The 12716-nt window shown below is 48.3% G+C and overlaps 2 protein-coding genes and 1 long non-coding RNA gene across 3 annotated transcripts; 2 read left to right on the forward strand and 1 right to left on the reverse strand.

The window, feature by feature from the left end:
- Nucleotides 1-2637: 2637 nt before the first annotated feature.
- Nucleotides 2638-4096, forward strand: LOC136451689 (uncharacterized). The gene is made up of 2 exons (XR_010758628.1): nucleotides 2638-2775; nucleotides 3819-4096. It is a non-coding gene; the product is annotated as an uncharacterized lncRNA (long non-coding RNA).
- Nucleotides 4097-6223: 2127 nt separating this feature from the next.
- Nucleotides 6224-7112, reverse strand: LOC136449629 (16.6 kDa heat shock protein-like). The gene has a single exon (XM_066449735.1). The coding sequence runs from the start codon at nucleotides 6974-6976 to the stop codon at nucleotides 6533-6535; it is 444 nt and encodes a 147-aa protein (XP_066305832.1). The 5' UTR covers nucleotides 6977-7112; the 3' UTR covers nucleotides 6224-6532.
- A 2241-nt stretch (nucleotides 7113-9353) lies between these two features.
- LOC136449628 (probable calcium-binding protein CML16) lies at nucleotides 9354-10230 on the forward strand. The gene has a single exon (XM_066449734.1). It carries the CDS (start codon nucleotides 9470-9472, stop codon nucleotides 10034-10036), a length of 567 nt encoding a protein of 188 aa, XP_066305831.1. The 5' UTR covers nucleotides 9354-9469; the 3' UTR covers nucleotides 10037-10230.
- Nucleotides 10231-12716: the final 2486 nt, after the last annotated feature.

A 12716-nucleotide genomic window follows, 5' to 3' on the forward strand; every position in this document is an offset into this window, starting at 1 on the left:
CCGGTAGCCTACAAGTTAGAGTTACCTGAGACAATGAGTACAGTTTTCCCAGTTTTCCATGTATCACATCTCAAGAAATGCTTGCGTGTTCCGGAGGAAAGAATAGAACCTCGAGGTATTCAACTCAAATCAGATTTGGTGTATCGTGAGCAACCAGTCCGAGTGTTAGACACTAAGGAACGTGCTACTCGGAATAGTGTGGTGAAAACATACAAGATACAGTGGGATCATCATGATGAGGGAGATGCAACTTGGGAAACAGGAGAGTATCTACAAAAGGCTTATGAAGATTTTTATAACAAATGGTTCGTAACCCAAATCTCGGGACGAGATTTTTATAAGGGGGGAGGGCTGTAACACCCCGGTGTTATGCCTACATATAGGCACTGCTAATCATACATGTCATGCATCATCAAGCATCCTAATCCTACATGCATGATCTTGCATATAACAACTGAAACATTACTTCGAAACATACGAAACATGTTTGTGAAAAGAAAATGATGCATACACTTATTAGAGTTGTTTTGCTCTGATTCTTGCTTGCTAGTTGAGTAGAAATTGTTGGTTATGCTTGTAAATCATCTAGAATTGTTTAGCACAATTTTTGGAGCAAGGTTTGTATTTAAATTAATTCAAAATTTTGCTTCCAAAGTAAATTCCCAAAATTAGGGTTTTGAGTTAAAATTTAACTTTGATTCTATAATTTAAAATCTAGATAGAATTGGACTTTGGTCATAAAAGCAAAGTTGTAGGGAATTAAATTCTAAGCAACTTTCATTTTTGGTATATTTTCAAAAGAGGTCATTTTCTTGCTCAAAATAATATGTGAAAACTGTTATTTGAAAATTTATTGAAAATGGAAATTGAAAAGAATGTTTCTGTTTTCGCGGGCCGCCGCCTCCTTTCCGGCCCAGCCCCGCAAGCCGGCCCAGCGAAGCCCCCGCGCGCCTCGCACTTCCACCGCGCCCCGGCCCAGCCCAGCGCCGCGCTGGCCTGCCTCCGCGCGCCTGCTCGCTGACGCGCCGCGCCGCGCGTCCCGACCGCGACAGAGGAATCCCGCCGCGTGGCGACTCCGCGCCGGCGTCGCCCGCCGCGCGGCAGCCGTGGCCTGGCACCGCGCCCACGCGCCCGCCTTCACCTGCTGGTGCCCGCGCACTCGCTCACTCGCGCCCGCACTTCCTCCCCTTCTCCTCCAAAGCCGCGAGCTCCGAGCTCCGCCATCGCCGCGCTCGAGCTCCGCCGGCGTCCAACTCCCGCACCACCGTGCCATTCTCCAATTCCTCGTGCCCCGAGCTCCGCCTCGCCTTCCTCGAAGTCGTGCTCGAGCTTGCTCCGCCTTCCGAGCACAGGTCGGGCCTCCCCGCGTCTCGCCGCCGACGGCCATGGCGCCGCTGTGCACGGCCGCCATGGAATCCGTTTTCCTTTCCCCCTCCAGCCTCGCATAGCTACCCTGCCGAGCTCGCTTTCTCCTCGCACGTCTCCTGCGCTCGCTCTCTGGCGTTGCCGTGGCCGGAGACGGCCGCTGGCCGCTGGCCGAGCCACGCCGCCGCGCCAGCGCGCGCCCCGGCGAGGCACCTCGCCTCGGCTGGCCAGGCCGAGCCAGGCCGTGGGCTGACGCCTGTTGGGCCGTTTCCCCCTCCCTCGCGCTCGGGCCGCGCAGGCCGGTGATGGCCATGGGCCAGCTATTCCCTTCGGGCCGGCCCAGTAGAGTTTTGAAGAATTGTTTTCAGTGTATTCTTTATTATTTGAAAATAGAAATGGTTTGAAAAATGTTTGGATGATCAAACTTGCTCCAAATTTGTTGAAACAAATTTTGCTAGGTTCCTTATCATCAGATCTACTTGGGAAAATTATTGCATGTCATTTTTGGGATACTTTTCTGTAGGATTTTATTTAATCATGTAATTTGCTGATAACTTGAAAAATGTGTATAAAAATATATAGGCTTCAGAAAAATATGATTTCAAGTTTGTTCATCTTCTTATGTCATGTACTTACTAAGGAAAATATGTTTCATGCATGTGCTGTGGAAAACTTTGGAGGTGTAGTTCAAGTGCCTTTAATGGCTGATTTTTGTTATTTTTGCTAGAGAGCAAAATTTGTATAAAACATGCATGTGGTAATTTTTGTACAGTCATTATATGCTATGAATAACCTAGGAAAAATATTAATTCTGTTGTTTGACACTTTTCATAGTACAAAGTAATTTCATGCTCATTTTCATGCTATAGCTTGTCATTTTTGTGTAGGATAGTTTACTTATCCAAATGCCATGAAATTTTTATGGTAGTCTGTTTAGGGTAGTAGTATGCTACTGCAATTTTCTCAGATTTTTAGGAGCATCAGAAATATAGGTTGCTATTCAAACCTATTATTAACTAGGGTTTAAGCCAGTGTCGCTTTAAGTGTGATTAAGAAAGTCGTAAAGCTTTGGTGTATCTTTGAAGCATTTCATAAGATAGGTTAACTTAACATATTAGTAGTAGAAGAGAATGCAGTAGATGACATGTGCTTGTAGTATAGTTCTTAGATGATGTTGACTACCTTGCATTTCAACATATCCATTGCATTCATCTCCTTCGATGCACCGTTTGCATAATCACTTACGCGCATTGCATCATACAGGATCGCAAACCGAGAACCTAGTCGTCATACCCGAGGAGCCAGAGGAGCAGCTCGAGGTGCAGCAGCAGGAAGTGCCAGAAGCCGACGAGGAGGACGTTGAGGAACTTCCGGAGTGCCCCGATCACCGTCCGAGCTCCTTCGAGAGAGGCAAGCCCCGGAGCATTTTTCTCCCGGTTTGCAATGATTTAATTAAATGCTTTACTTTAATTGATGCATTACGTTCAGGAGTTGTTTGCAACCGTTGCTGCATTATACCTTGTTTACCTTTGTTATACTATATCCTTGTTACCCTGGTATCCGCAGTCGAGTCAATACTTAGCTGGCTTAGACCGGTAGAAGTCGGGTGATTTCCTGTCACCTGCGAGCTATAGGTGGTTACCTGGATCTGCTTGGATGACTATGAAGTCATGGTATAACTAAGTGTTAAATGAAGTTGAGACCGGACGGAGACTTGCAGAGTTTTGGACTGTAGTGTTTCCGTCTGTGTCGATTAAGGACCGACCGTTGTTGGGCCTCGAGTCATGTTGAACGCATGCCTTACATTTAGCTGGCCGGATAAAGTACCTTCCGACCGCGAAGCTGGGAGATTTTTCGGGCCGAGTAGATTGCCCGCAGCGCACTGTGCCGGAGCAGGTGTGGTAGGACACGGGGGCGAGATGATAAGACCAAAGTGCAGTCGGTCGGCCCCCGGGTACATGTGGTTCCTAGCAAACTCGAGATACCTGGAAAGTTGGCTCGGTGATCAATATCTCACTTTAGCGGGTGAGTGAGGTTTGTGTAAGGAATAAATCACCAGCTGGTTAGGAATCGATTCGAATCGCCATCGCTCCTGGATAGTGAGCACTTGACTTGAGTGACTTCATCGTAGTAAATGTTATGGAACACTTGGACAGTTATAATGAATATGACAGTATGGAAGTTATTTAATGATCATTGGTTATCATTATCTGCTTAATCACATGTTTACTCTAGCATAGGTGCAAACCTAGTTGACAGGTTAATAATAATTAACTTGGCAATAATGCTTTTAGACAGGTTCTTGAAATGCTAAAAATGCTTCTTTTTGCAAATGAGTCAGCTACCCTACTATAAAGCCCTTCATAATCCTTGGTGTCATTATTTTCGGTTATGTCGGGTAAGTCTGGCTGAGTACCTTCTCGTACTCAGGGTTTTATTCCCACTTGTTGCAGATGGGCAGATGTACTATGGCTACTGTATCAACTGCCTGTATCCTGCGATGGGTGATGCTTAGGACCATGGGCATGGTCATTCCTTACGTCTCATCTGATGCTTTTGTTGGAGATGATCATTCGCTGGCACTATATTTGAACTCCGTGTGAGTGTGTGTGGTTTTAAACAAATGACTTCCGCTACTTTTTATTCGAACTTGTTTTGTAATAACTATGTTTAAACTCTGATGTATCTGTTATGCAAACTTTTATGTAATATGTGATTGGTGACCGCTAAACTTATTACGATCATGGCTGGGACATGAGTTGGTTTGAAATCCTTCGTGATTTCACGGACTACCGGGTTATACGGGCTTAAGTTTGCTAAAGCGTCTGCTCTGGTGGATGATTTTCTTACTTAATTTCGTATAATTGGTCGGTTCTGTTACATTCACCACCCGCATCTGTCCTCGCCATAGCTTCACACTCTAGGTGCTCCCTCGGTCTCTCCCCATCTTTCCATGCTCATTCTCTGTAATTTTGATTTTTGCATGTCAATCACTCAATTGATGAATTGGATTGGATATTTAGGGTTAAGATTGAATGTGTACTGCCTCAGTAGCTCCTTAGTCCTTATGATGCGTTGATTTGTTGGTCCTTATTATGCTACTCTTGTTCTTGGATTAGGATTAGGATGTCGACTTCCGAAGCTGCAGCTGCTGCTGGTACTACAGCAGCGGCTCCAGAAGCCGCCGAGGTTGCCAACCACCTAAAGAGGAAATCATCTGATATAGGCTGGGAGTGGGGGCGTCTCTGTGATCCCAATGACAAGAACAAAGTCAAGTGTCTTCTTTGTGGCCATGAGAGTGCAGGAATTAATCGCATTAAGCAGCATCTTGCTCATAGGGGCACGTCTATAGTGAAGTGCCAAAAAGTTCCTGAGGAAGTTAAGCAAAAGTGCATTAAGAATCTTGATGAAATAGCAAAGAAGAAGAAAGATAATCATGTGATGAACTGTGACTGTTGTGTGTATATTTTCTTGTGATATTTTGCCTTGTGCTGCTGCCCTGTTGTTTGGAAGCTTGGCTGTACATGTAGTCATGTACAATATTGAGCTGCCCCTCATAGATGAGTTTCTACTCTTTACCTATTATTTGATTTTTCTGTTTTCAGATTATTAACTTGTCTCTCTTTGATTGTTAGCTGCTGTTGAATGCAAGAAACCAATGAGGAAAGGAACTGATGTCAAAAACAAGTGTGCAGCAAGAGGTGTGGTCATTGTTATTACTTCTAGTTGTGTTATTAGTACTGATTTTGCTCTCAGCATCACAAAAAGTAAAAAACAAAACAAAAACATTTAATCATATTTAATCTACGTTTAAACTTCCGAAACTCTAAACCATAGGCTAGCGTCTAGCGTTTTTTTGAACATTGTGAATAGCAAAACAATAGGAACATAAATAAATAGATTTTAAATAAATCTAAATAGATCCACCAATAGATAGATAACATTTTTTGGGGGAAAAATGGTACTAGTTTCATATTTACTTGATTAAAATAAATTCGTTAATGATTTTTATACATTAAGCCAAATTTTAATTATTTTTTAAAACAAAAACCATCTAGAGGACCAAATTTGTCTGGTTTCAATAGTTGGAAGGCGGCTTCATATTTCAAGATTGAAAAATGGATTACTGTGCAAGTTAGAGGTTGGAAATCGGACTCGTGCTAAACCTTTAGGCAACGCTACAGCTGCAGCTGCCAGGGACGAAGACTCGCCATAGACTTCGAACTACGGATCACCAGACGTACACACACAGGAGGAATGTGTCTATTTTCTCTAAATTTAAAGTCTCTGTTCAAAAGAAAAAGTCGTTGCCGTTGACGAGGGCTGATTAGTACTGTAAGCAAATCACTGCCTCACTTCACTGGTCAGTACTGTAAGCAATGCAATCCAGTCAACACACGGTAGTAACTTGACTAACCAATGACTCAGATTCTCGGAATAGCAGCAGGCTCAGCTCATTATGATTACCGAGTCAAATACCGACAGAGCTTACATATTTGTAATTACAAAAGAAACTACCTAGCGACCGTGAAGAGGATCAACCATAGGAACAAACACAAACTACCTAGCGACCGTGAGGAGGATCAACCATAGAGATAAACACAGTAGGCCCTGAACTCAGTGGCTAAAAAGCGTTGTGCTCTAAGCTAGTGATGTTCAGCTCCATGACCACCGGATCGAAATCTGGAACGAAGAGCGCCCGAAGGACCTCCTATTTGGAGGGCGACAACGGCGCAGCGAAGGAGGCAGCCTCTGCGATCTCTAGCTTTTGCTTTCAGTCGGCTCAGCTCATCACAAGCTGATCGTCTGAACTTCCAATTTGGCGAAACACAGTCCGTTTATTTCGGCAAACACTGTCTTGTAGCAGTAGCAGTAGTCTGGAAGAACTCAAGACGAACTCAGTTTGTTCGACTGCACGAATGACTGATACACAACTGTCAACAGCTAAAAAAGCACAGGCGCATTACACATCACATAGACACAAGACACTTAGCAGAAGCACTTGACACAGAAACACAACACTTACATACACAAACGATGGATGGATACAGACAGTTTTATTCTTCTTCTTGTCCCACTGCAGGTTATACTACTTGTAGTACAGCTTGGCCCTTCGTATCATTCGTACTGTGATCGCGTCCATGAAAGCATGCAACGACCGGATCGATCAACCAGAGATCTCGACGGCCCTGACCTGCGGCTTCTTGACCTCCTCCTTGGGCACGGTGACCGTGAGCACGCCGTTGTCCATGGACGCGCGCACCTGGTCCAGCTTGGCGCCGCGCGGCAGGCGGAACCGCCTCTGGAACCTACCGCAGCTGCGCTCGACGAGGCGCCACGCCTCGTCCTTGCCGGCCTCCTCCCTGGCGCGCTCGCCGCTGATGACGAGCACGTTGCCGTCCTCCACCTCGACCTTGGCGGCCTCCTTCTTGACGCCGGGGAGGTCGGCCCTGAACACGTGCGCCTCGGGGGTCTCCTTCCAGTCCACGCGCACGTTGGTGAGCACGGGGCACTGCTCGGCCAGCGGCCGGACGACGCCGAACGGGTCGGCGGACGTCCAGAAGTCCAGCGACAGCGGGTCGAACACGTTGCTGCTGCGCACCAGCGACATTATTGCTTGCTTCTTGCGATCAGCCGATCAGACCACGTGAACTCGATCGATGCTGCTTTGTTTCTAGGAGATGTATGTATAGCTAGCTAGCTGCTTCGATTGCTGCTCGTGTCGAACTTGGAGAGTGATCGCTCAATTGCCGTTGCGTTTTATAGGAGCCAATCGACGATCTGTTGGACGCGTCGTGAAGGTCCAGGACTGATGTCTCCTGCTTGTTCTAGCGCCAGTCGGATGAGTCGCGAAGCCTCTTTTTCTGCTAAATAAAAAACCGAGCGCGGATTAGCACGAGTTTTCTAGACTGGATGGGGAGTGGGTAGGTGTTGCGTGGGCCATGGATGAGGACTGGCGTGGCTGCGTGGGCACTGCACTGGAGTCGTGCGTGATGGGCTGAAAAGGTGTAATGGGTCGAGGTGCAAAGAGATGGGCTGGCATACCCAACTTTGAGATAACATGCCGGGTTAACATGGATCATGAGTCTCGGCGTGGGCTCTGGAGTCTAGATGACACTGAATTGTCGCCGTGTGTGACAGGCAGAAAAGGTGGAATGGACCCAGGTGAGAATTTGGATCCAGCTAAGCACGGAAAGACTAGAGTGGGCCTGAAACATGGTAGATGAATCGTGCCGGCCCACGATCTCAGTGCAAGGCCTGAACACAACACTAGGCTGCTGGGTTAGTTGTGCTTTGCCGATTTGACTAGCCCAACTAGTTTGGCAGCCCAACACGGATATATCCATTTTTTTAGAAAATGGATAAAATCTAGCTTTCCGTATCTTTAAGGAAGAGGCATAAGTTCATAGTGCCAGATGGCTTCCCTAAAAAAAAAGAGGCATAAGTTCATATATAAGTCCAAAATTGTTACAAAGTTTTACTAACTTCGTTTAACATTAATAGCCAATACGGGTGCAAGAGCAACCTTGACATGACATGGATGGCCTTGGCCCAACATGAGCAAGCTCGGGCGACCCCTGGCGTGCGGGGCTGGAGCCCCGACACAGGTGGCCTCACTCAACCCCGCAAAAAGGTCCAAAGGCAATGCGAAGATCAAGTGGTCGACACCTCAAGGAAGACCAAGGAGTACTATTGAAGATCATAGAAGCCATGCATAAGGTCCAAAGTCATCAAGATGAAGAAGCCCAGATGAAAAGACGCGAAGAAACGAAGTAAAATAAGCACTGCCAAGGACTACTCAGAAGGTCTGGTGTTTCACATAAAAGAGGCGTCGAAGAAAAAAGATTGAGTTCGGTAGAAGACAGACAGCGTCCAGTCACTCATCGAAAATGTCTGGTGATGTAGAAAAATAGGGCACTGGAGCTTAAGCTCGAAGAAGACTGCTCTGCAGAAGGGTTCACCTACCACCAAAATATACTAGGGACAGAGCACCGACCTGAAGCTTGACCCAATAAGAAGTTTAGGACTATCTTATTATTCACACTAGTGATGCTCTAAGAAGGTTAGTGGGCCATTCAGGAGTGGATCAAGCATGAGAGTGGATCTACCGTTTGTATGTGTGGCCGCACGGCATATCGTGGCAGTCGAAGTGTCCCAGCTGCATCAAGATTTGTGCTCACGTGTGAGTCAACTTACTAAACCATTAGATTTAATATAAGACACTAAACCATGTATCCTAAACCATAAACCCTAATCCCTAAACCTTAATCCCTAATCCCTAATCAAGCAATATAGGCTATGTTCGCTTTGCTGAAAAGCCATGGCTGAAAGTACTGTCCGCTGATTTGTTGTAAGAGAAAAACACTGTTCGTTCGCTGAAATAGTAATGCTCGAAAGACAAGTGAACAGGGCCATAGGAATGTAGCAGCATCAAGATTCGTGCCGCCAGCTGTATGGACGGTCGAGATAGGCCCCCAGCCACGTACACAGACAGGGAGGCTTTTCCCATCAAGCACGACACACACACCGTGAGCCGTGCCCACACGTACTACATGATTTGGATTGTGTTGTGGCCGATGGGCCACGTGCCTTGCGGACGCATGACGACCCATTGGTACAGATAGACGTGGGTGGTGATTCACAGATTCAGGCTGCCTCCTCAACGCGCTTCTGCTCTGGACCTTCTAGGAAAGTGCCCGCCGCAGCAAAGGAAACCTGCACCGAGATCCGCACCGGCCGGCCGCGCGGCCTCTCCGTCGGCCTTCCACGTGGCTCAGCCGCGGCGCGATGCCTGGCACATTCACCAACCGAGGCAGCCGCCACGAAGACCCGTCTCGCAGTCTCTCTCCCGTTCACCGGTTCACGTACGACTCCGCACGGCAAGCGAGAAAAAAGTCGGCGCCTTTACCGCAGCGTGTCAATAGCGCGTGGTGGTCGCCAGTGTGCCTGCACCAGCGGCCTATTAATACCTCCGGCGACGGCGAGACCACTCCTGCATCCAGAACGCCACAAGCTCACACCACACACCTCCTCTTCAGCCGCAAGACCACACAGGCAAAGCGCCCTTCACATCACCACCACCACCACACTCCGTTCCATCGCCATGTCGACCAGCGCCAGCGAGAACAGGCAAGCCCAGCAGCAGGCGAGGCCCCCGGCGGTGGTGTCGTCGGCCGCGGACGACGCGGAGATGCAGAGGGTGTTCGCCCACATCGACGCGGACGGCGACGGCCGGATCTCCCCTTCCGAGCTGGCCGCGGTGTCGCGCGCCATCTCCCCGCCGGCGAGCTCCTCGCACGGGCGCCGCGAGGTGGCCGCGATGATGGACGAGCTGGACACGGACCGCGACGGCTTCGTGGACCTCGGCGAGTTCAAGGCGTTCCACGCGCGCGGCCCCGGGGACAACGGCGGGGACGAGCTCGAAGCCGAGCTCCACGCCGCCTTCGACGTGTACGACGTCGACGGCGACGGCCGCATCACGGCGGCCGAGCTGGGCAAGGTGCTCGCGCGCATCGGCGAGGGGTGCAGCGCCGAGGAGTGCCTGAGGATGATCGCCTGCGTCGACACCGACGGCGACGGCTGCGTCGGCTTCGAGGAGTTCAAGAAGATGATGTGCCCCCAGCAGCCCCAAGCCGGCGCCGCCGGGCCGGACAAGGCCAAGAGGGAGTAACGGGTGTGTGCTCGGGGGGAAAGGGCTGGAGTGTCTCTGCCTCTGGCATTATTTTCACCTACTGTGTCTGGAGGAAATACTCCTGCAGTAAAATGTAAAACCACTGTACTTGGGAATAAAAATTCTCCATGACTATCATGTAGACGTAGGAGTTGTACGTATTATATAATGTATACTCATCATCTACAGTATTATATTGTGGCGTACTTGATGTATGTATTGATTTGATTTGCTGCCCCAGACGGGCAGACCAGTTTGGTTTGACTAATAATCCAAGCCATTCCCGGCTCACATGTGTGCGACTTTGCTGCGATTTGAGGGTTCTGGTCAGGATTAGCACGGAAGCAAATACGACATCCTAGAGAAAAACTGGAGCTCCTCTCTTCAGAGCTCAGACACAGTTTCTCTGAACGTTTTGCTTTCGTTTCCTGGTGTGATTTCCCTGTTTTCAGATTTCAGTGAGCGTTCCTTTGATTTTGACAGGCGTAAGTTGCATAATTACACTGTAGTGATTCTGATTCAGTTGGTTGAGCGGTCGACAAATTCTGATGTGACAGCAATATCCGTAGACTCCGTAGGAGATAAGGAGAGAGATGCGTTGGCATTCCAATAGCGCGTGGGTGCCCTACAACCAGATCGACCGGTTCCATTTCCATCCACAATGCGATTGCCATGGGATTGGTCCTGCGATCGGGGAAATCTTCACGGCAATGGCATCCACACGTTGTATCAGCTTTCTGTATCCAGTGGCCCTGTTCGTTTCGCTGAAATTTAGCTTATGTTGATATTTATGTTGATTTGTTGTGAGAGAAAACAACGAAGGAGTAGGGTTGGGCGCACGTCGATCAATCTATCCAGATGTAAAACGACCTACAGAGAAGACGTAGCTGAACTTTGCAAAGCAGCACTAAAGTCCTAGAGCTATGACTACACTGAAGCATCACATTCCGTGGCTCTGTGATCAGTTGCTGGTTTTAAATTTCCACGGCAACGCCCTTCAAAATCACCCAGCCCCTTCCGAATCAGCTTCCAGACGACCGGCTAATGGTCATATCAAAGATTCTCGGTTGTTGAGCCCGTCAGCTAAGCTCTAATCTTCGAAAATTTCAGTCTCTATAAGTTTTGCTTCCTCTTCCTATTGGGTCGGTCGACCGTCAGCTGGCTATTTTCAAAGCAACCGGCTTCATTCCCACGATCATAATAAAAAAAGGTACGCAGATTGTGATAGGTACAACCTCTTCTATTTGTGATAAAAGATGTAGTTAATCCTGGTACATGAAGAAATAGAGTAACAGAGAGGAGAGGGTGAGAGGTAAGAAATCACCAACCGTCGGAGGGCTTGGCGGAGGAGCTACAACCGTCCATGGCGATGTCGGTGTTGTTGTGGAGTCCGGTGGTGCGGTCCAGCAGTGGCGCGGTGTCCCGGCGGAGAAGACGGTGGCGGCTTTCCGTCATTGGCTGCGCACCCTCTAGATCGTTTTTTTAATTTTAACACTTTTTCGAACTTAATTTTAAATCTAACACTCTAGGTTTTTTTTAAAACTAACACTTTTTGCCGCACCTATTGCCCTGGCGCGGCCAAATGCCTGTGCCACGCCATGCATGGTGGCGTGGCAGAGGGTTGACGTGGCGACGACCAGAAGCGCTGACCGCTGACGTGGCTAGGCTCTGCCGCGCCACCGATCTTGGCGCGACAGTGCCGCGTCCTGATCCATGGCGTGGCAGTGCCGCGCTCTGATCGGTGGCGCGGCAGAGCCGAGTATAACCTCCGCCGCGGCCAGTCCCGCTGCTCGAGCAGCAAAACGGCCTAGGCGTCGCTCCCGCTCCCGACTGTCGCCAAGCACGCAGGCCACCGCGCCACGAACGGCGGCAGCCCGGCCCTCTATTGCCGCCTCCCTCCCTTCCCTTCCATTCACCGGCCGCCTCCCTCCCTCCTCGTCCTAGTTCAAGGTAATGACGTACATTTTATTTTTGTTTGAATGGTGGATATGATATTATAAATGGGAGTTAAGGTAAGTAGGAAAATTATGTTTGGGAACTATGGTGAAGATATTAGTATGAGTTTATCAATGTTAAGGTTAATTATTTAATTAGAAGTATGTTTGCCATGCATATTTTTGTTGCTATAATTGTTGTTTATAATATTTTAGTTGCATTGTGAATGATTACATTTTACATTAATTTGCGTTGTTTTGATTGGTGTTTAATTTGAACCGTTTTATTAGATGGAAGACATGTTTCGGGAGCAGTTATGGCGAAAACGGGGTCGTCCTAGAGAAATGTATCCCGACGAGTCTAGCAAAGATGCCCCCGTCCCTCCTGAACTCCCTGTCCCTAAGTGTGACTATGGTCATCCAGCCGACGTGTTTCAATCGAGACATCCGGACACAGCGGCTCGTTGCTTCTACACGTGCAGTCGTTTTAATGTAAGTTATTGTTTCCGTATATTTTTCTTCTTCATTTGTATTACTAGGTTACTAATATTTTGTTGAATTTTTATTGTGTAGGCCCATGAGAGGTGCTTTTTCTTTTAGTGGATCGACGGTGCAGACAAGTTTGACCCCAGGTACCTCATTTTCAACGATTGGTGCAGAGGGCGACATCCACGAGAGCACTTCGAATGGTGGGTTCCACCTCCCCCTAACCCCCCTCCAATGACGGCTAAGGAGAATCACTTAGC

Source organism: Miscanthus floridulus, chromosome 5 (assembly GCF_019320115.1).
Source record: "Miscanthus floridulus cultivar M001 chromosome 5, ASM1932011v1, whole genome shotgun sequence".
NCBI classification, from domain to species: Eukaryota; Viridiplantae; Streptophyta; class Magnoliopsida; order Poales; family Poaceae; genus Miscanthus; species Miscanthus floridulus.

Coding starts and splice junctions, on each gene's coding strand:
- LOC136449629 (XM_066449735.1), bottom strand. CDS start 6,976: ATGTCGCTGGTGCGCAGCAGCAACGTGTTCGACCCGCTGTCGCTGGAC.
- LOC136449628 (XM_066449734.1), top strand. CDS start 9,470: ATGTCGACCAGCGCCAGCGAGAACAGGCAAGCCCAGCAGCAGGCGAGG.